A 21,641-nucleotide genomic window follows, 5' to 3' on the forward strand; every position below is an offset into this window, starting at 1 on the left:
TCCAGCTCCCATCCAGCTCCACAGCCAGCATAGCCAAGTCAGAGATGATGGGAGTTGTAGTCCCATGAATATATGGAGGGCGCCAGGTTGGGTAAGGCTGCCTTAGCAATTCCAGGTGATTTCCTAGCCCATAAAGCCATATAATCATAGTTGGAAGGGACCTCCATGGGCCATCTAGTCTAGCCTCCTGCAATGCAGGAATAATTCGATCCAGAAAACATATCTTGCTATTATTATCTGAAGAAGTGTGCATGCACACGAAAGCTCATACCAAGAACAAACTTAGTTGGTCTCGAAGGTCCTACTGGAAGGATTTTTTTTCCCCCGACCACGGCAGACCAACGCGGCTACCTACCTGTAACTATTATTATTATTAATAGTCAAATCCCAGTCTAATGAAATACTGGAGAATAAAAAGATTTCATGGGCAATATCTCATAGAATCCTAGAGTTGGAAGAGACCACCAGGGCCATCCAGTCCAACCCCCTGCCAAGCAGGAAACACCATCAAAGCATTCCTGACAGATGGCTGTCAAGCCTCCGCTTAAAGACCTCCAAAGAAGGAGACTCCACCACACTCCTTGGCAGCAAATTCCACTGTCAGACAGCTCTTACTGTCAGGAAGTTCTTCCTAATGTTTAGGTGGAATCTTCTTTCTTGTGGTTTGAATCCATTGCCCCGTGTCCGCTTCTCTGGAGCAGCAGAAAACAACCTCCCTCCCTCCTCTATATGACATCCTTTTATATATTTGAACATATCCCTCTCTCCTTGATCACTTTTCCATCTGCAAATTCCAATGAATCTAATACAACATCAATACATTATTGACTAGGAGAGAGAGAGAGAGAGAGAAAGTACTGAACTATAAACATTTCTTATTCTATTTTTTCCATTGGATTTTTATTAATTTTTTTCAAGTATCTCAAACTCTGCAACAATTCAAACACGTGCAGGACGAAAGCAGCAACGAAAACGATTAAGCAAAGCAGATTTCAAGTAACTCCACTGGGACAAATAAAATAACCATCAAACGCCAACCCGGTGGAAGCAGGAACTCCAAAACGGTATATGAGTTTTGTAAGATGTCTCAGTCCCAGGAGTGCTCATCAGAGGGCGACTGGAAACCTCTGCTTCAGAGTAAGTCTCAGATCAGGCTCAAATCTGAGGATGAGGAGCCAGGATCCTTGGGACTAGGCAGAGCAAGGCCTGTCTGCACCACAAGGGAGTTCAAGATCCCCACCCAATCTCTCCCTGCAGCCACCGGAAACTATTTTGATTCTTTACCACGCCCTTCTGCATCAGGAGCAGTGGCCCTCGGAACCAGGGTCTCTAGCTGTTTTTGGACAACAGTTCCCATCGTCCATGACCACTGGCCCTGCTAGCTAGGGATGATGGGAGTTGTAGTCCGAAAAACAGCAGGAAACCCAAGTTTGGGAAACTGCTCTAAACGTTCCTGAGCTACAACTCCCATCCGCCCCAGTGAGAAGGGACAATGCGAGTTCTAGTTCAGCAGCTCCCAGAGGGCCACAGGTTCCCCTGCTTCCGTTCCGCACAGACATTATTGTGCCTAACAGAGCCGGAGTTTTCGACGTCCCCATCTGTCCGAAACGTGCCTGGCTTTGCTTTTTCTCTCGAGAGCCGGGCACTTCCCCAATGGCTTTTCACACGGCCTCCCTGGTGTGGATTCTCTTGTGGCTGAGAAGGCGGGAGTTCTGGCTGAAGCCTTTCCCGCAGTAGGAGCACTCGTAGGGCTTCTCGCCCGTGTGCGTCCTCTCGTGCACAATGAGGTTCGAGCTGCGGCTGAAGCTCTTCCCGCAGCTGGCGCACCGGTAGGGCTTTTCCCCCGTGTGGGTCCGGGTGTGCGCCAAGAGGTTCGAGCTTTGGCAGAAGCTGATGCCGCAAACGCCGCACTTGTAGGGCTTCTCGCCCGTGTGGGTCCTCTCGTGCGTGATGAGCTCGGAGCTCTCGATGAACCTCTTGCCGCACTCGGCGCACTGGTACGGCTTCTCGCCCGTGTGGATCTTCTGGTGGCGGATAAGGAGCGAGCGCAAGCTGAACGACTTCCGGCACTCGGGGCACTGGTACGGCTTCTCCCCCGTGTGGATCCGGCGGTGGCTGATGAGCTGCGAGCTTCGGGAAAAGCTCTCCCCGCAGTCCAGGCACGTGTAGGGCCTCTCTCCTGTGTGGGTCCTCTGGTGGTTGATCAGGTTCGAGCTGCGGGTGAAGCCCTTCCCGCAGTCCGAACATTTGTACGGCTTGTCGCCCGCGTGGGTCCTCTGGTGGCTCATGAGGTTCGAGCTGCGGGAAAAGCTTTTCCCACAATCCGCGCAGTTGTATATTTTCACGTCTGCGTTCACTCCCTCGTGCGCTGGACGGTCGGGGCACACCCTTGAGAGGTCCTTCCTTTCATCCTTGGAAAGTCCTTGCAGAGTCCCAGCCACGCTGAGGTCGCCGTTGTCCTTTTCTCCACTGCAGCGGGACAGTCTATTGGGCTTGATCCCTCTGAGGGTCTCCTGCTTCCCCTCCGGCCTGTCCAGATTCTTAAGGGCATCCCCCTGACTAGGACATTGGACCACATTCTCCTTGGCCTGCCTCACTGTTGTCATCTGCTCGCTTCTTCTGAGTAAGAGGTTTTTCTCATCCTCACTTCGCCACTCACCTGGAATAAGGTAATAATAAAAAAAGAATCAGCACATGAGTCATACAGGTGAAACTCGAAAAATTAGAAATCGTGGAAAAGTCCATTTATGTAAGCAATTGTTTTCATTAGCTACTGGAGTTTAATATATGAGATAGACTCATGACATGCAAAGCGAGAGATGTCAAGACTTTATTTGTTATAATTGTGATGATTATGGCATACAGCAGATACTTTGGGGTTACAGTATCAGCTGTACGCCATAATCATCACAATTATAACAAATAAAGGCTTGACATATCTCACTTTGTATGTCATGAGTCTATCTCATATATTAGTTTCAGCTTTTAAGTTGAATTACTGAAAGAAATTAACCTTTCAATGATATTCTAATTTTTCGAGTTTCACCTGTACCTTGTGCCTAGGAGAGATGCTCCCCACCCCTGGGCATGGCAGTGGTTTTTTGTTTTTTGGGGTTTTTTTGTGTGTGGGTGTATTCTGCAACATGGACTGCCAATCAGCTAGCAGGCCAAGTTCAAGATGTTGGTTTGTTTATTTATTTCATAAAATTAATCCACCTCTTGACTGTAAAAACAAGACCAAAACCACCAGCTGAACAAATTTTCTGGCGGTTAAGAGCTGTTTGACCGTGGAATACAACTCTCTGATTCTCTACCAAGGCAGTTTACCAAAAAACAAAACAAACAAAGAAAAATTAACAATTGAAGACACTTGAAAAATTAAAACAGCAAGAGACTAAAAACAGATTAAAACTCACATGGCATGGGTGTATAAAGGCTATATAGCTTGGGGCCAGGATACCTGAAAGATCATCTCATTCCTATACAGTGGTACCTCCGGTTAAGAACGTAATTCGTTCCGGAGGTCCGTTCTTAACCTGAAGCACCACTTTAGCTAATGGGACCTCCCGCTTCCACTGCGCCGCCAGAGCACAATTTCTGTTCTTATCCTGAAGCAAAGTTCTTAACCTGAAGCGTTACTTCTGGGTTAGCAGAGTCTGTAACCTGAAGCGTCTGTAACCTGAGGTACCACTTTATTCTCAATTGATTGCTGCATTTTGCAGGGGGCGGGGGACTCCTGCCAATGCTACCTTATCAAGAGTTCTGTTCTGTGCAATGTAGGAATCAGGCCTGTAGTTTGGGGGGGGCACCTTCCCTGGGGAATCTCCTCCCACCTCTGCTGTCTTTTTGCTGTCTACTGAAGACCAATCAGTCTTTTCAGCAGAGATCCTTCCCAGTGTGCATGTGCCGGAATTGTTTTTAAGACGCTTTAAATAAGTTTTATGGTTTTTAAAAATTATTTTTTTATCACTCACTGTTTCCTGCCTTTCGCTCCACTGGGAGGAAGGGTGGGGGTGAAACTCACCAAATGTATGTATGAATGAATGAATGAATGAATGAATTAATAAAAGGTGAATGATCCATGCTTAAAGGAAGTATTGGCATGCTTGGGAGTGAGGGGATATACCCAGGTTTGCAGAAGTACAAAATAAAAATAAAAATAAAAATCCAGAGCCCCTTTCCCAACGAGTGGCAGGAAGAAGAACCTGATAACGTCCCAAGGAAGACAGCATGAAGGACTAGAAACTTGACTTGCATATTTAAAAACAGCCAGCACCGAAATCCCATTATTAATGTTGCTGTCTACTGCCGATGACATGTTTCTCTCCTTACCCAGCAAGCCGGCATCTCTGTCCTCCTCTAGCTTGCTCCCTCTGCTGGGGTGTTTCTGCCAGATGTTGGAAAGTTTCCTCTCAGCCGTTGAGAAGTTCAGAGCCGTCGTCTCAAGAGGCCCCGGGACCTGCAACAGCAGCAGTGAAGGTCTTGCATCAGTGCAGGGTGGCGGGGCTGAAAAGGGAAAAGCTACAGGCAAGGGCTGGATGCTGTGCGCACACACAGACGGCACACATACCGACTCATGAGCCCCTTCCCAATGTCACCCGTGTGAATGCCTTTGCGTGCAACATTACAAGTTAGCAGGGCAGCAATGGGTCTAATAGCTGGTTTCCAACACACACTGCACTCAGGCGCATCTGCACGCTGCATTTAAAACAGAATTATATGACGTCAAACAGTCAGTCCTTCCCCCAAAGCATCCGGGGAACTGTAGTTTGCTGGGGGTGTTGAGCATTGTTAAGAAACCCTCTGTTCTCCTCAAACAGCTACAAAAAGAGGGACTGATATTTAAACCACTCTGCGCATTGTAGCTCTGCCTCACTTGTTTTCCTTATGTAGAAAGTAACTCTTGTACGCTGTGGTCTAAACCACTGAGCTATTTGGGCTTGCCAATTGGAAGGTCGGCGGTTCAAATCCCCACAACGGAGTGAGCTCCCCTTGCTCTGTCCCAGCTCCTGCCAACCTAGCAGTTCGAAAGCATGCCAGCGCAAGTAGATAAATAGGTACTGCTATGGCAGGAAGCTAAATGGCATTTCAGTGCGCTCTGGCACTTGTCACGGTGTTCTGTTGTGCCAGTACTGTTTTTGGGGGACAGGGTGAGAGCGGGTGTGGGGGATTGCCTGGTCCTGAATGGGGTAACTGTGCCCCTGAAGGACCAGGTGCACAGGCTGAGGGAGCCATTTTGGACTCACAGCTGTCCATGGAGGCGCAGGTTAATTCTGTATCCAGGGCAGCTGTCTACCAGCTCCATCTGGTACGCAGGCTGAGACCCTACCTGCCCGCAGACTGTCTTGCCAGAGTGGTGTATGCTCTGGTTATCTCCCGCTTGGACTACTGCAATGTGCTCTATGTGGGGCTACCTTTGAAGTTGACCTGGAAACTACAACTAATCCAGAATGCGGCAGCGAGACTGGTAACTGGGGGCAGCCGCCGAGACCATATAACACCGGTCCTGAAAGATTTCCATTGGCTCCCAGTAAGTTTCCGAGCACAATTCAAAGTGTTGGTGTTGACCTTTAAAGCCCTAAACGGCCGCGGTCCTGTATACCTGAAGGAGCGTCTCCACCCCCATCGTTCTGCCCGGACACTGAGGTCCAGGGCCGAGGGCCTTCTGGAGGTTCCCTCACTGCGAGAAGCAAAACTACAGGGAACCAGGCAGAGGGCCTTCTCGGTAGTGGCGCCCGCCCTGTGGAACTCCCTCCCTTCAGATGTCAAAGAGATAGACAACTACCAGACATTTAGAGGACATCTGAAGGCAGCCCTGTTTAGGGAAGCTTTTAATGTGTGATATTTTAATGTATTTTGATTTTTGTTGGAAGCCACCCAGAGTGGCTGGGGAAATCCAGCCAGATGGGCGGGGTATAAATATTATTATTATTATTATTATTATTATTACTATTATTACTATTACTATTACTATTATTATTATTATTTCATTCTGGCTACTTAACTCAGAAAGCTGTCTGCAGAAAAATGCTGGCTCCCTCAGCCTGAAAGCGAGATGAGCGCCGCAACCCCATAGTCGCCTTTGACTGGACTTAACTGTCCTGGGGTGCCCTTTACCTTTACAGATAAAGTAAATCTAGATAGGTAAAGTAGCATAGAATATGAAATAATGTTTGAAGCTACATTATCTTGAGCCATGCAATTGCTGGTCCACCTAGCTCAGTATTGTCTACTTGCACTATAGTCTACCTGCAAGTGGCTCTCCAAGGTTCCCATCCATTACCCAGCAATGCCGAGGATTGAACCTGGAACCTTCTGCATGCCAAGCAGATGTGCTGCCTTTGAGCTACGGCCCTTCCAGTTGCTGGGAGATGGGGGGGACACACATACCATCACAGCACCCATCCTTGCCCTCTCCTGCCGGAAGTCTGCCTTCTGACACTTCAGATCTGCTCTGCAGCCCATGCCAGCCTCCCTCCATCGGGGCAAAAGATGCTCACCTCACGCTGCTGCTTCTCGGCCTCTCGACACCTCAACAGGAAGGCCTCAGCCAGGGCCACTGCCTGGGCACACGCTGCCGGGCAGCGCTCCCTGACCCAGCTCTGCATGTCCAGGGGCAAGATGGAGAGGAACTGCTCCAGGATCACCAGCTCCAGTACCTGCTCCTCCATGGGTGTCTTGGGCGTCAGCCACTGTTGGCAAAGCTCCCGGAGTCGGTAGCAAACCTCCCGGAGGCCCTCGGCCTTCTGCGGACACAGCTGTGGGTCCTGCATCTCTGTCCCCACAAAGTCTTCCCTACCCTTCCCGGAGGACCCCACCTCGGTGACGTTCAGGGGGCTTGAAGCTCGGTCCGCTTCTCTGCCGGAGGAAGGTGCGAGACGGGTCACCCACTCTCCTCGAGCCCAGTGGCGAACAGCAGCTGCTCCCTCAAAGGAGGCAAGAAAGGCCATCGAGTCGCTCCATGGCAGACACGCTGGCGGGTCTTCAAGTGTCGAGCGAAGGGATGGCGTGGCCTTCAAGAATTCTTGCCACCGGGCTTCCCAATGCTCAGTCAGTTTGTCATCCGGTTCTTGCTTCACCAGAGGGAGTGGCGGCCACCTCAGCAAGTCCTCAGTGGCTCCACACTGGGTAATCCGAGAGTTTTCCTTCCCCTCTTGCTTTTCCTCCGCTCTGCCCCCTGGCCCACGGCCCTTTGGATCCAGCTCCTCCACCTTCGCTCCTGACCTCTCAGGCACATCTTGGTCCTGTCTTCCTGCCGAGTCCCATTTTGGCACTCTCTTTCTTTCCACGAGAGACATCTCTGAAGTCAACCGTTGTCTTACTTCCAGTTTCCAAATGCCAGCTCGGGCTTACAGCTGCTCTCAGAAGAGCCCACCATGAAGTCTCTGCAGTCCCACAGCAGCCCATGAGTTTTATGCTCACCCCGATGCTCATTCAACAGGCTGATCCGATGCCACGGATGCAACCTTCTGCAGTGTCACAGTTTGGGGAAGTAATGGCAGTGATGCCATAGGCTCAGGACAAGCTCAATTCTCCCTGTTTGTGAGAAAAAGAAAAGCCTCAGCACATTTTTGCCCCTATTTGGGCAAAAAGATTCCTGCATTGCAGGGGGTTAGAATCATAGAATCATAGAGTTGGAAGAGACCACAAGGGTCATCCAGTCCAACCCCCTGCCAAGCAGGAAACACCATCAAAGCATTCCTGACAGATGGCTGTCAAGCCTCCGCTAAAAGACCTCCAAAGAAGGAGACTCCACCACACTCCTTGGCAGCAAATTCCACTGTCCAACAGCTCTTAGTGTCAGGAAGTTCTTCCTAATGTTTAGGTGGAATCTTCTTTCTTGTAGTTTGAATCCATTGCTCCGTTTCCGCTTCTCTGGAGCAGCAGAAAACAACCTTTCTCCCTCCTCTATATGGCATCCTTTTATAGATTTGAACATGGCTACCATATCACCCCTTAACCTTCTCTTCTCCAGGCTAAACATACCCAGCTCCCTAAGCCGTTCCTCATAAGGCATCATTTCCAAGCCTTTGACCATTTTGGTTGCCCTCTTCTGGACATGTTCCAGCTTGTCAGTATCCTTCTTGAACTGTGGTGCCCAGAACTGGACACAGTATTCCAGGTGAGGTCTGACCAGAGCGGAATACAGTGGTACTATTACTTCCCTTGATCTAGATGCTATACTCCTATTGATGCAGCCCAGAATTGCATTGGCTTTTTTAGCTGCTGCATCACACTGTTGACTCATGTCAAGATGTGCCTGGATGACCCTCGGGACCCCTTCCAATTCAACAATTCTCTGGTTGCAAAGTTACATTCCTAGCAACCCAACCCACCCTTGCTTTAAAAAGATAAGGGAAAAGGTGTGGGGTGGGAAGGAGAAAAAAAAAAATCTGTGTTGTCCCCACCCGTGGCTTTCAACCAAGCAAAGAAAATATCCCGAATCTGCAGGTCCTTTTGGGACTCCAAGTTAAGGGGAAACTGCAAAATAAAAAGCCCCACTGTTCACCTCGGCCTGAAAAAAATATATATGCTGAATTCGCTTTCCACCCCGATGAGAATAGAGGCTCCCCGCATCTCTCACCTCCTTTGAGGGCGATCCCTGCAAGGTCGCCGCTGCAGCTGAACTCCATCCAGATGCCACTTCTGCCAACAGTGGGAGGGCAGGCGGGGGGAGGGTCCAGAAGGCGGAACAGGAAGGAACCTTCAACACAAATCGGGGCACACCCACGTGCCCACCCATTCGCAGAGCCCCTCTAGGAAGCGAGGCGCGCTTTATTTTTATTTTTTTTTACCCTTAACCCTTTCAAACCTACCACCCTCTGGAATCGATTAAAACGCACCCAGTAGGTTTGTTTGATTTGAGATTTTTGCTCCTCCTTTAGAAGGTGCCTCGTTGCAAAAAAACAAAAACAAAACGGCAGGGCTCCTGCACCTCGTTGACCTGTGCATTAAGCGGTTGCTGCAATATTAAAATGCAATGTTAAAACCAGAAGACGAGGGTGGGACCAGCAAAGTCAAAGTGCATCTTGCTGGTTAACTTTAGCCCTGAATTTACTGGTCCCACAACCCTCTTCCGATGGCCATTTATATTGCTTTTGCTTTGAAGCCCACAGTTAACATTTCTTGCCCCCAAACCACATCTTCATGCTTGACTTCTAGTTACTAGATACAGCAGGTGAAACTCGAAAAATTAGAATATTGTGGGGAAATCCATTTATGTAAGCAATTGTTTTCATTAGCTACTGGAGTTTAATATATGAGATAAGACTCATGACATGCAAAGCGAGATATGTCAAGCCTTTGCTTGTTATAATTGTGATGATTATGGCGCACAGCTGATGAAAACCCCAAAGTTGAGATTGTTAATTTGGGGTTCTCATCAGCTGTACACCATAACCATCACAATTATAACAAATAAAGGCTTGACATATCTCGCTTTGCATGTCATGAGTCTATCTCATACATTAGTTTCACCTTTTAAGTTGAATTACTGAAAGAAATGAACCTTTCCACGATATTCTAATTTTTCGAGTTTCACCTGTACATTACAGCAAACGACAACAAGAACAACACCCTGTTCCTGTAACTGCCTTCTCAAATGTTTATTTTTTTGCAATTTGGAACAATTCATTATTTTCACAAACTCTGTGCAATTTGGACATAATCCGCCAGCAGCATATCCAAAAAACCGCCAGGCTAAGGGACAGCCATGAATTTTGCCTCACTTATTCATTTAGCTGTTCTTTACTTTCAGCACCAAAGCACAGCCTATGTAAGGGAACTGGAAGTGACAAATTTAAGTTAACCTTTGAATAAGCATAGAACCCTATAATTGTAGAGTTGGAAGGCACCCCCAAGGGTTATCTAGTATAACCCCCTGAATCTCAGCTAAAGCATCCGTGACAGATGGCCACCCGACTTCTCCTTGAAAACCTCCATGGAAGGAGAGTCCACCACCTCCCAAAGGAGTCCTTTCCACTGTCAAACAGCTCTTACAGTCAGAAAGTTCTTCCTAATGTTTAGTTGTAGTTATTCTTTTGTTCTGGTTATTGTTGATGAAGATTAAATACCAATAAAAAATTTAAAAAATCCTTCCAGTAGCACCTTAGAGACCAACTAAGTGTGCACACGAAAGCTCATACCAATAACAACCTTAGTTGGTCTCTATGGTGCCCCTTCATGGATCACTGCCTTGTCGTGGCGAAGGGGCTTGAATTACTCAGGAAGCTATGGACAGGTCAAGATGGACAGGTCATAGTGGAGAGTTTGGACCAAACGTGATCCACCTGGAGGAGGAACTGGCAAGCCACTCCAGTATCACTGCCAAGAAAACTCCATGGACAAAGACAACAGGCATATAAAAGATATGACGCTGGAAGATGAGCCCCTCAGGTCGGAAGGCGTCCAACATGCTACTGGGGAAGAGCGGAGGACAAGTACAAGTAGATCCAGAGCTGATGAAGCGGCTGGGCCAAAGCCGAAAGGACGCACAGTTGCTGATATGCCTGGAAGCGAAAGGAAAGTCCAATGCTGTAAAGAAAAGTATTGCATAGGAACCTGGAATGTAAGAACCATGAACCTTGGAAAGCTGGATGTGGTAAAAAATGAGATGGCAAGAATAAACATTGACATCCTAGGCATCAGTGAACTAAAATGGACAGGAATGGGCGAATTCAGTTCGGATGACTATCATATCTACTACTGTGGGCAGGAATCCCGTAAAAGAAATGGAGTGGCCCTCATAGTCAACAAAAGAGTGGCGAAAGCTGTACTGGGATGCAATTTCAAAAATGATAGAATGATCTCGATACGAATCCAAGGCAGACCTTTTAACATCACAGTAATCCAAGTTTATGCACCAACTACCAGTGCTGAAGAAACTGAAATTGATCAATTCTATGAAGACTTACAACACCTTATAGAAATGACACCAAAGAAGGATGTTCTTCTCATTATAGGGGATTGGAATGCTAAAGTAGGGAGTCAAGAGATAAAAGGAACAACTGGCAAGTTTGGCCTTGGAGTTCAAAATGAAGCAGGGCAAAGGCTAATAGAGTTCTGTCAAGAGAACAAGCTGGTCATCACAAACACTCTTTTCCAACAACACAAGAGACGACTCTACACATGGACATCACCAGATGGGCAACATCGAAATCAGATTGATTATATTCTCTGCAGCCAAAGATGGAGAAGCTCTATACACTCAGCAAAAACAAGACCTGGAGCTGACTGTGGCTCAGATCATCAGCTTCTTATAGCAAAATTCCAGCTTAAACTGAAGAAAGTAGGAAAAACCACTGGGCCAGTAAGATACAATCTAAATCAAATTCCTTATGAATACACAGTTGAAGTGAAGAACAGGTTTAAGGATTTAGATTTGGTGGATAGAGTGCCTGAAGAACTGTGGATGGAGGCTCGTAACATTATACAGGAGACAGCAACGAAAACCATCCCAATGAAAAAGAAATGCAAGAAAGCAAAGTGGCTGTCCAATGAGGCCTTACAAATAGCGGGGGAGAGAAGGCAAGCAAAATGCGAGGGAGATCGTGAAAGATACAGGAAATTGAATGCAGATTTCCAAAGAATAGCAAGGAGAGACAAGAGGGCCTTTCTAAACGAGCAATGCAAAGAAATAGAGGAAAATAACAGAATGGGAAAAACCAGAGATTTGTTCAAGAAAATTGGAGATATGAAAGGAAGATTTCGTACAAAGATTACCACAATTAAGGACAAAAGTGGAAAGGACCTAACAGAAGCAGAAGACATCAAGAAGAGGTGGCAAGAATACACAGAGGAATTATACCAGAAAGATATGGAGGTCTCATACACCCCAGGTAATGTGGTTGCTGACCTTGAGCCAGACATCCTGGAGAGTGAAGTCAAATGGGCCTTAGAAAGCCTCGCTAACAACAAGGCCAGTGGAAGTGATGATATTCCAGCTGAACTATTTAAAATTTTAAAAGATGATGCTGTTAAGGTGCTACACTCAATATGCCAGCAAATTTGGAAAACTCAGCAGTGGCCAGAGGATTGGAGAAGATCAGTCTACATCCCAATCCCAAAGAAGGGCAGTGCCAAAGAATGCTCCAACTACCGCACAATTGCACTCATTTCACACGCTAGCAAGGTTATGCTTAAAATTCTACAAGGCAGGCTTAAGCAGTATGTGGACCGAGAACTCCCAGAAGTGCAAGCTGGATTTCGAAGGGGCAGAGGAACCAGAGACCAAATTGCAAACATGCGCTGGATTATGGAGAAAGCTAGAGAGTTCCAGAAAAACATCTACTTCTGCTTCATTGACTACGCAAAAGCATTTGACTGTGTCGACCACAGCAAACTATGGCAAGTTCTTAAAGAAATGGGAGTGCCGGATCACCTCATTTGTCTCCTGAGAAATCTCTATGTGGGACAAGAAGCTACAGTTAGAACTGGATATGGAACAACTGATTGGTTCAAAATTGGGAAAGGAGTACGACAAGGCTGTATATTGTCTCCCTGCTTATTTAACTTATATGCAGAATTCATCATGCGAAAGGCTGGACTGGATGAATCCCAAACCGGAATTAAGATTGCCGGAAAAAATATCAACAACCTCAGATATGCTGATGATACTACCCTGATGGCAGAAAGTGAGGAGGAATTAAAGAACCTTTTAATGAGGGTGAAAGAGGAGAGCGCTAAATATGGTCTGAAGCTCAACATCAAAAAAACTAAGATCATGGCCACTGGTCCCATCACCTCCTGGCAAATAGAAGGGGAAGAAATGGAGGCAGTGAGAGATTTCACTTTCTTGGGTTCCATGATCACTGCAGATGGTGACAGCAGTCACGAAATTAGAAGACGCCTGCTTCTTGGGAGAAAAGCAATGACAAACCTAGACAACATCTTAAAAAGCAAAGACATCACCTTGCCGACAAAGGTCCGTATAGTTAAAGCTATGGTTTTCCCAGTAGTAATGTACGGAAGTGAGAGCTGGACCATAAAGAAGGCTGATCGCCGAAGAATTGATGCTTTTGAATTATGGTGCTGGAGGAGACTCTTGAGAGTCCCATGGACTGCAAGAAGATCAAACCTATCCATTCTCAAAGAAATCAGCCCTGAGTGCTCACTAGAAGGACAGATCCTGAAGTTGAGGCTCCAGTACTTTGGCCACCTCATGAGAAGAGAAGACTCCCTAGAAAAGACCCTGATGTTGGGAAAGATGGAGGGCACAAGGAGAAGGGGACGACAGAGGATGAGATGGTTGGACAGTGTTCTCGAAGCTACTAACATGAGTTTGGCCAAACTGCGGGAGGCAGTGAAGGATAGGCGTGCCTGGCGTGCTCTGGTCCATGGGGTCACGAAGAGTCGGACACGACTGAACGACTGAACAACAACATGGTGCTACTGGAAGGATTTTTTTTATTTTGTTTTGACTACAGCAGACCAACACGGCTACCCCTACCTGTAACCAATAAAATGTTTTAATTGCTTTAATTAGAATGTTTTCTGGATTTGTCACTCCTCAGGGGTTGCCAGAGTGGAGCCTGTGGGTGCCAGTACCCGTGATGGCACCTGCAGGTCTCAGTAAATGTTCCCTCATAAAATCACTATACCCAAGAGACTGTGCATGCCGATCAGCTGAGGGACGCTGGAGTTACCATACCCTCTGTGCTCATCAAACTATGGTGCTGAAGCCTGAGGAGGGGCCATTTTTTATCCTCCCAAGAGGACTGGGGTCTGCTCATAGCAGGGCTCTCACTGTGCACAAGCTGGACTGACATTACCCTTGTCAAAATCAGTGTTCGGGGGTCCAGAAAAACATGCTGAAGGCAGAAATCTGCCTAAATGGGAATTAGCCACCCTTGCTTTAATCAAACATTTTAATAGACACCCCCCCCCAAAAAAAACCACCCCACAGCAATTTAAAATACGCATCCATTTTTTTAAAAAAATATTCTTTTTAAAAATACAGATGCAAGTGAAAAAAGCATACAACAGACACCACCTTACGTGAGGTATTTTCTCTTTCACATGAGGGGGTGCCCCTCAGTCCCCATACACCATTGAAGAAACGAAGACAGTATGCTTTCCCCCTTCCAAACAACTATTTTCAGTCATAAGCAAATGTGAGATGGACAGTTGGACACAAACAGGGTGTGAGGTATGTGACGCTTTCCAGGCGTCTTGTTTATTGAGCATTCACTGTAATTTGTTCACAGATTAGACAGGTGTTTGGCTGGAGAGCATCTGCTTTGCATGCAGATTTAATCCCTGGATTCTGTGGGGATGCTGGGAGAGGATCCTGTTTGAAATCCAGGAGAGCCACTGCCAGTCAGAGTAGAAACTACTGAGACCAAGATGGACCCATGGTCTGAACTTGGTAGATAAGGCAGCTTCCTATGTTCTCATGAATTCTGCTTTGTTTGTGGGAACGCTACATAAGACTGTGCCCAAGCAAGGGTTACCTCAGTGAGTTTCCCCATCACTTTCCTTCCCGAAAAAAGTCTAACCCTTTCTTGGGGGGACGGAAGTGGATTTGTGGCACAAGACCTCCCCATCAATTGCAACCGTGGAACCTGCATTTGCTGGTGTATGAAGGAATCCTGCCCGCCAAATAGCGAGAGTCTGGAAGCGCCCTTTGTGGCAGGTAAAACCATGTTAAGAAAAAGACAAGTTGAGATTAGAAAAATAAAGAGCAAACACCTCGCTTACTGGAACAACAACAAAAGCTGCTTATTGTTCGAACAAACATTCAAATGGGAGACACTTGAGTTGTTGGGGGCCACGAGGACCACCCACAATTCATGCTGAAGCCCTGACAAACACAATTCACTTCCACAGAGTTTATTGTGGACTTGGTACTGTTCACATTTCCACAGCATTTGAGGTCCCTTCCTGCCCGCCCAATTTAATCTGTTTTTTTACAGCTCGTTTGTTTTAAATTTATTGGATAAAATTCCACAGCAACAGGTTTTCCAGAGTGACGGAACATCTCAATTAAGGGGGAAATTATACTGGATAGCATTTTGATGAGGACAATAGCGTGTGGCTGGCCACATTTTTGGGGGGCCAGTGGAATTCTGAGAAACTGCCAGCGGCGCCAGTCACAAAATGGCTGTTGCAGGGATGTGGCATAGCACAAAATGGCAGCCACATCCACAAGATCAGGAAAAGAAACAGGGCCGCAAAAAGACGCAGGCATGCACCTTCCCCCCTCAAGACAAAACAGGCACCTACATCTGCCACCACTCCAATCACTTACAGAGAGAAGGTAGTTGCTCTTTTCTCCCATTCGGAACATCTCTCTGAAGCCCTGGCACCTAGTGAAATGTGGGCAGCTATAAAGAGGTGCATTCAATGCAGGAGGGGCTGAGACAGAACTGAGCAGGAAGAGCAGGGTCCCTTTCAACTTGTGGGTGTTTGAGAGGCGATTTATTGAAGTTTTCCATAGGTGCCACAGGAGGTACTAATGGGCACACTGTCTCCTGTGGGTGTTGTTTGGCGACACCTGGCGTGGACACAGTTCAAAATGTGCCACATGGCACTGCTGTGGGGATGCCCCCACAATCAGGTTTGCTAATGGAGCCCACTGTTTGGCGGCCCTCACATGTAATTGATGTTTCCCCCCCACAAGCACCCCACAGACCAGAGGTTTGAGGTCCAACCTCTGCCCCCCCCCCTCACACCCTGACCCTCCGGATGAGAAGATGTAAAGTTATTCCGTCAGGTGAGTTCTCTCATGCTTGGTAAGCTTCGACCTCTGGCTGTAGCTTTTCCCGCAAGCCGAACACTGGTAAGGCTTCTCTCCCGTGTGGGTCCTCATGTGGAGCGTGAGGCCTGAGCTCTGGCTGAAGCCTTTCCCGCAAGCTGGGCAGGCGTATGGCCTCTCCCCGGTGTGGGTCCTCTCGTGTTTGATAAGGCCCGAGTGGTGCCGGAAGCTTCTACCGCAGACGGAGCACTTGTATGGCTTCTCGCCCGTGTGGGTCCTCTCGTGGGCAATGAGCGTCGAGTTGTGGCCGAAGGACCTGCCACACTCGGCGCACGTGTACGGCTTCTCTCCCGTGTGGGTGACTTCGTGCCTCACCAGGTCCGAGCTGCGGAGGAAGCTCTTCCCGCACTCGGAACACCGGAAAGGCTTCACCCCGGTGTGGGTTCTCTGGTGCAGGATCAGGTTGGACCGCTGGCTGAAGCTCTTCCCACAATCCCCGCACGCGTAAGGCCGCTCGCCGGTGTGGATTCTCTTGTGGAAACGGAGGCCGGAACTCTTACTGAAGCTCTTCCCACAAGTTGGGCACGTGTAAGGCTTCTCTGACACCAGAGTTTTCTCTGTCACGGAAGGAGGGCTGCCGCTCCGGCAGATTCGCTTCCTGGCCTCAAAGGGCGCGTACTTCTCCTCCGCAGCGTGTGCGCGCTTGTGTTTCATGAGGCTCGAATAGAGGCTAAACTTTTCCCCGCAGGTTAGGCACGCGTAACGCTTCTCTCCTGTGTGGATTATTGCAGCGCGCTTGACAAGTGCCGAGCCCCTGTCGAGGTTTCCCCCGCACTCTGAGCACCTGCAAGCCTCTTCTTCCTGTGCGTCACTTTGCTCATGCCCAGCTGGGCTTAAACTGGGGTGCAAGCTTTTCCCGCAGCTCAAACAGCAGCGAATCTTCTCGCTTGCCATTTGGGCTCCCGCGCGATGCTTCATAAACTCGGCTCTCTGACTGGACGTCTCAAACTCTGAGCGCTTGTGGGGCTTGCCCTCGGCGTCGATTAAGAAGTCCGCATCGTCACCAAAACCGCCCCCCTCTTCCTCACAGGGCTCCACCTTCTCGGGCGCAGGCCTCGCTGGGGTGTCCTTGACGTCGTCTGCTCCAAGGAAAGAGGCACCTGATCTTTTGTCTGGGCTGCATTCCTGCTTCCTCCTTGTCCTGAGCCATTTCTTGGAAGTTTGTCCTGGTTTTGGGTGGTGCTGGGAAACACATTTTTCTCTTCTGAGCAAGGCTCCATCAATCTCTGTTTGCTTTGGATTTCCCACGCAAGCTTCGTTCTCACTGGATCCCTCGAGGTCACCTGTTAGAGACAACAAAAGAGAGATCTGTATAAGTGACAAGGTTCTGGGGCTCTGTTTCTGCCCAGCAGGGCAAAGGGAAGTCTCTAGCTTCCATGGTTGCAAAGGCAGGTTTCAAAGCAACACAAAGGGAAGGTTTCAAAGCAACACAAAGGGAAGATCAAACCTGGCAACCAACCCATGTACTGCACTTACCACAGACGCTCTCATCTGCTGGGTCGTTCTCTTGCTCAAGTTCACTGTCCAGGTGTGTCTGGTTGGAATCCAACGGGATCTGCTCATCCTCAAGGGAATCCCCAGCCCCTTCCTCAAACAGCCCCAAGACCTGGAAAGGCAGCAGGAACCCAACAGTAAGGACGGGTGAATCTGTCAATTACAGTTCCTTTCAGTTTCCCATTTTTCTAATTGTAAGTTCCTCTATTTTTTTTTTTCTGGACGAGATACCACAACACACTTTTGTACGCAATTTTGCATAAAATACACATTTTTTGCAGCACATTTCTCTCCACCCCCCCCCAACAATATAATGCATTTTTGGTTGTTATTTTCACTAATTTTTATACAATATATGCATTTTTGTACATGTCACTTGGCCAGAGAGCTGCACGGCAAAACTCAGAGAAGGGCATATTTTGAATGAGTTGTGGTCTGAAAACAGCTGGATATGAATGAATATATAATGATAATAATCATATCGTCTGGGCAGCCCAGGGCATCCATACACACAACCTAGGCTTGAGCCCTTAGGTCGTCACTCCAGTGTCTCTCGAGATAGAGAGAAGGCAACAACCACAACAATACTAGGAAGCAGGAGCAGTGAGGGGGTGGCCTGGGGCAAGCAGAGGCTGTGTGTGGCCCCCAGGCCTGAGGTTCCCAACCCCTGAGCTAAATGCAGCCCGGCTTGCATTTCTGAAGCACCACAACTTCAGGCCTGAGGTTCCCAACCCCTGAGCTAAATGCAGCCCAGCTTGCATATCTGAAGCACCACAACTTCAGGCCTGAGGTTCTCAACCCCTGAGCTAAAAGCAGCCCAGCTTGCATGTCCGAAGCACCACAACTTCAGAGGCAGAACAGATGCAAAATGCCCCATGTTCAGCCCCACACATCTCCGGTCACAGCTGGGAAAGCTGCTGGCTAACCGGTGCCAGCAATATTGGTCTGTACAGAGCAATAGCAGCCCTCAGGCCTTGCCCTCTCCCTCTCGGCAGCCTCACCTCCTCTTCCTGCTGCTCGCCCTCTCGCTGCCTCAGCAGGAACTCCTCTGCCAGGGCCACTGCCTGCCCGCAGGTCTCCGGGCCGCTTCCCTTCACCCAGCCCTGCATCTCCACGGGCAGAACGGCCAGGAACTGCTCCAGGATCACCAGCTCCAGGATCTGCTCCTTGCTGCGCCTCTCCGGCTTCAGCCACTGGTGGCAGAAATCCCGCAGCTGCCCGCAGACCTCCCGGGGCCCCTCAGCCTCCTCGTAGCAGAAGAGACGGAAGCGCTGGCGCTGCCACTCCCTGCAGCTGGCCTCCCCGCGCAAGATGGCTGCCTTCATCTTCCCGTAACTCTCCCGGGCGTCGGGGCTGCCCAAGCCCTCCTCGGCTGCTTCTCCCAGCCGGGTGGCCCACTGGTTGGCCTCGCCAACCCCCTCAAAGTGGGCCAGGAAGGCCTTGATGTCTCCCCAGGGCATGGCGGGCTCTGTCGGCTGTGAGCAAGGGGCCTGCTTCCCTCCGGGGGGCTCCAGCCACTCAGACCCCTGGCTCTGGAGCAGGCCCTCCTCTGCCTCCTCTTTAACCCAGGGGATCGTTATCCTCTTCATAAGTCTCCTGACGCTCCCGGGATGAAGGATGCCGTGAGGTGCCTTCCCGCGTCTTCCAGATCCCTCAACTTGTTCAGGGCCCGTGAGGTCCTCCTCATCCATTTGGTCTCCATCCAGAGCAGCCTGGCCTCCCAGAATCCTTTGCTGGTCAGCCATTTTCTTTCCCGAGCTACGGGACAGTCTTATCGCAAGTCAAGTGTCACACCACTCTTCCTCGCCTTCTTATAACTTCGGACTTTCGGATAAATGGCTCGTGTCTCTACCTTACTTCTGTCCTTCAAACAAGCTGCACTCACAGTTGATGGGCCTGTTTACAGAAAGAGACATGGAGTTTACAGAAAGAGACATGGATTTTTTAGTTTGTTTTAATTTTTATTCATATATTGATATGATATATGCAGAACAAATATATATATATATATAACAATTGACCTGTTAGTGTGACACTTTTGGAACTCCCTCCCATTGACATCAGGCAGGTCCCTTTACTGTACTCTTTCTGGCGCTTGCTGAAAATATTTTTCTTTATTAGGCAAATCTACCCAGATATGTAGACTATTTACATGTGTTTTAATCTGTTTTTAGATTATTTTTATTATTATTTGAATGTTTTAAGCAGCTGCTTCTAACTGCTTTTAGCTGTTTTTACTGATCACTTTTAGTTTTATTCTTTCTGCACATCGCTTTGAGCGGTTTTTTCAGTCAAGCAGTATGTAACTTGTATGAGATAACTTGCATGAGATAAATTGTATGATATATAAAAATAATTTCACAGAAATAAAAGTGTTGATAAAAATATTTTTTTAAAAGAAATAAAACAGTGTATGCATATATATATATATATACACACACTGTATATATATACACACACACGTATACCATAGTCAAAACAAAAAAAAATTTAAAAAAATTCCTTCCAGTAGCACCTTAGAGACCAACTAAGTTTGCATGCACACTTCTTCAGATGCAGAAGTGTATACACTGAAACAGAAGTCATCAGACCCTTATATATAGTGAGAGAGTGGGGAGGGGTAGTACTGTTTTTGGGGGACAGGAGGCGGGCGGGTGTGGGGGACTCCCTGGTCCTGAATGGGGTAACTGTGCCCCTGAAGGACCAGGTGCGCAGCCTGGGAGTCATTTTGGACTCACAGCTGCCCATGGAAGCGCAGGTTAATTCTGTGTCCAGGGCAGCTGTCTACCAGCTCCATCTGGTACGCAGGCTGAGACCCTACCTGCCTGCAGACTGTCTTGCCAGAGTGGTGCATGCTCTGGTTATCTCCCGCTTGGACTACTGCAATGCGCTCTACGTGGGGCTACCTTTGAAGGTGACCCAGAAACTGCAATTAATCCAGAATGCGGCAGCTAGACTGGTGACTGGGAGTGGCCGCCGGGACCACATAACACCGGTCCTGAGAGATCTGCATTGGCTCCCAGTACGTTTCCGAGCACAATTCAAAGTGTTGGTGTTGACCTTTAAAGCCCTAAACGGCCTCGGTCCTGTATACCTGAAGGAGCGTCTCCACCCCCATCATTCAGCCCGGACACTGAGATCCAGCGCCGAGGGCCTTCTGGCGGTTCCCTCACTGCGAGAAGCAAAGCTACAGGGAACCAGGCAGAGGGCCTTCTCGGTAGTGGCGCCCGCCCTGTGGAACGCCCTCCCGTCAGAAGTCAAGGGAATAAACAACTACCTGACATTCAGAAAATACCTAAAGGCAGCCCTGTTTAGGGAAGTTTTTAATTTGTGACTCTGTATTGTATTTTGGTATTTGTTGGAGGCCGCCCAGAGTGGCTGGGGAGACCCGGCCAGATGGGTGGGGTATAAATAATAAATTATTATTATTATTATTATTATTACTTAGAAGGGTGGTGGGAATGGGTGATTGGCTGATAGGTGTGGAAAACTTGTTGACACTGGCAATTGGTTTTCGACAAGTTTCCCACACCTATCAGCCAATCACCCATTCCCACCACCCTTCTAAGTAATACCCCTCACCACTCTCTCACTATATATAAGGGCCTGATGACTTCTGTTTCAGTGTATCTGAAGAAGTGTGCATGCACATGAAAGCTCATACCAAGAACAAACTTAGTTGGTCTCTTAAGGTACTACTGGAATGAATTTTTTGTTTCGACTATGGCAGACTAACACAGCTACCTACCTGTAAATGTATACCATAGTTAAAGGTAAAGGTAAAGGGACCCCTGACCATTAGGTCCAGTCGTGGACGACTCTGGGGATGCGGCGCTCATCTCACTTTATCGGCCGAGGGAGCCGGCGTACAGCTTCTGGGTCATGTGGCCAGCGTGACTAAGCCGCTTCTGGCGAACCAGAGCAGCGCACGGAAATGCCGTTTACCTTCCCGCTGGAGCGGTACCTATTTATCTACTTGCACTTCGTGCTTTCGAACTGCTAGGTTAGCAGGAGCAGAGACCGAACAACGGGAGCTCACCCCATTGCGGGGATTCGAACCGCCGACCTTGTGATTGGCAAGCCCTAGGCTCTGTGGTTAAATACTGTGTTTGCTTTTTTAATGACTGGAGGGTGGGTGGGTGAGGGTGCCTGGTCCCTGCAGCCCATTACCTCCCTCTCCTGGTGTGTCTCCCTCCCCTCTTTCTAATCTTGTACCCACCCCTTTAAAACTCACCTCCCTTCCAGAGGTGCAGCAGAAATAAATCCAGAGCAAAACTCTTCTGCAGATCAGCCAAGCAACGCAGTGCAAACCGAGGCTGGGGATTCAAAAGGCAGGTTCCCTCCTGTTAGAAGGTGGAGCAGGAAGGAGACAGGAGGGTTTCCCATTCTCCAC

The 21,641-nt window shown here is 48.4% G+C and overlaps 2 protein-coding genes across 3 annotated transcripts; both read right to left on the bottom strand.

The window, feature by feature from the left end:
* Nucleotides 1–1,233: 1,233 nt before the first annotated feature.
* Nucleotides 1,234–21,641, bottom strand: LOC117042846 (zinc finger protein 271-like). Its single transcript, XM_033142506.1, has 5 exons — nucleotides 21,483–21,641; nucleotides 18,250–19,144; nucleotides 17,231–17,360; nucleotides 15,705–17,037; nucleotides 1,234–2,343 (listed from the first exon to the last, which is right to left on the bottom strand). Exons 2-5 carry the CDS (start codon nucleotides 18,991–18,993, stop codon nucleotides 1,662–1,664), a joined length of 2,889 nt encoding a protein of 962 aa, XP_032998397.1. The 5' UTR covers nucleotides 18,994–19,144; nucleotides 21,483–21,641; the 3' UTR covers nucleotides 1,234–1,661.
* Nucleotides 4,360–8,654, bottom strand: LOC117042785. 2 transcript variants are annotated; one of them, XM_033142433.1, is made up of 3 exons: nucleotides 8,585–8,654; nucleotides 6,501–7,536; nucleotides 4,360–4,506 (listed from the first exon to the last, which is right to left on the bottom strand). In XM_033142433.1, exons 2-3 carry the CDS (start codon nucleotides 7,296–7,298, stop codon nucleotides 4,429–4,431), a joined length of 876 nt encoding a protein of 291 aa, XP_032998324.1. In that variant the 5' UTR covers nucleotides 7,299–7,536; nucleotides 8,585–8,654; the 3' UTR covers nucleotides 4,360–4,428. The 2 variants fall into 2 exon arrangements, with proteins under 2 accessions (XP_032998324.1, XP_032998323.1); XM_033142432.1 differs by having other exon boundaries at nucleotides 4,360–4,521.

Source organism: Lacerta agilis, chromosome 2 (assembly GCF_009819535.1).
Source record: "Lacerta agilis isolate rLacAgi1 chromosome 2, rLacAgi1.pri, whole genome shotgun sequence".
Classification (NCBI taxonomy): Eukaryota; Metazoa; Chordata; class Lepidosauria; order Squamata; family Lacertidae; genus Lacerta; species Lacerta agilis.

What these genes read in the sequence shown, in the direction of transcription:
- LOC117042846 (XM_033142506.1), bottom strand. Translation starts at nt 18,993, where the DNA reads ATGGCTGACCAGCAAAGGATTCTGGGAGGCCAGGCTGCTCTGGATGGA. An exon ending in GCGAGCAGCAGGAAGAGGAG is followed by an intron (nt 17,361 to 18,249) that starts GTGAGGCTGCCG and finishes CTGCCTTTCCAG; the next exon opens with GTCTTGGGGCTGTTTGAGGA. An exon ending in AGCAGATGAGAGCGTCTGTG is followed by an intron (nt 17,038 to 17,230) that starts GTAAGTGCAGTA and finishes TGTCTCTAACAG; the next exon opens with GTGACCTCGAGGGATCCAGT.
- LOC117042785 (XM_033142432.1), bottom strand. Translation starts at nt 7,298, where the DNA reads ATGTCTCTCGTGGAAAGAAAGAGAGTGCCAAAATGGGACTCGGCAGGA. An exon ending in CCGAGAAGCAGCAGCGTGAG is followed by an intron (nt 4,522 to 6,500) that starts GTGAGCATCTTT and finishes CCTTGCCTGTAG; the next exon opens with CTTTTCCCTTTTCAGCCCCG.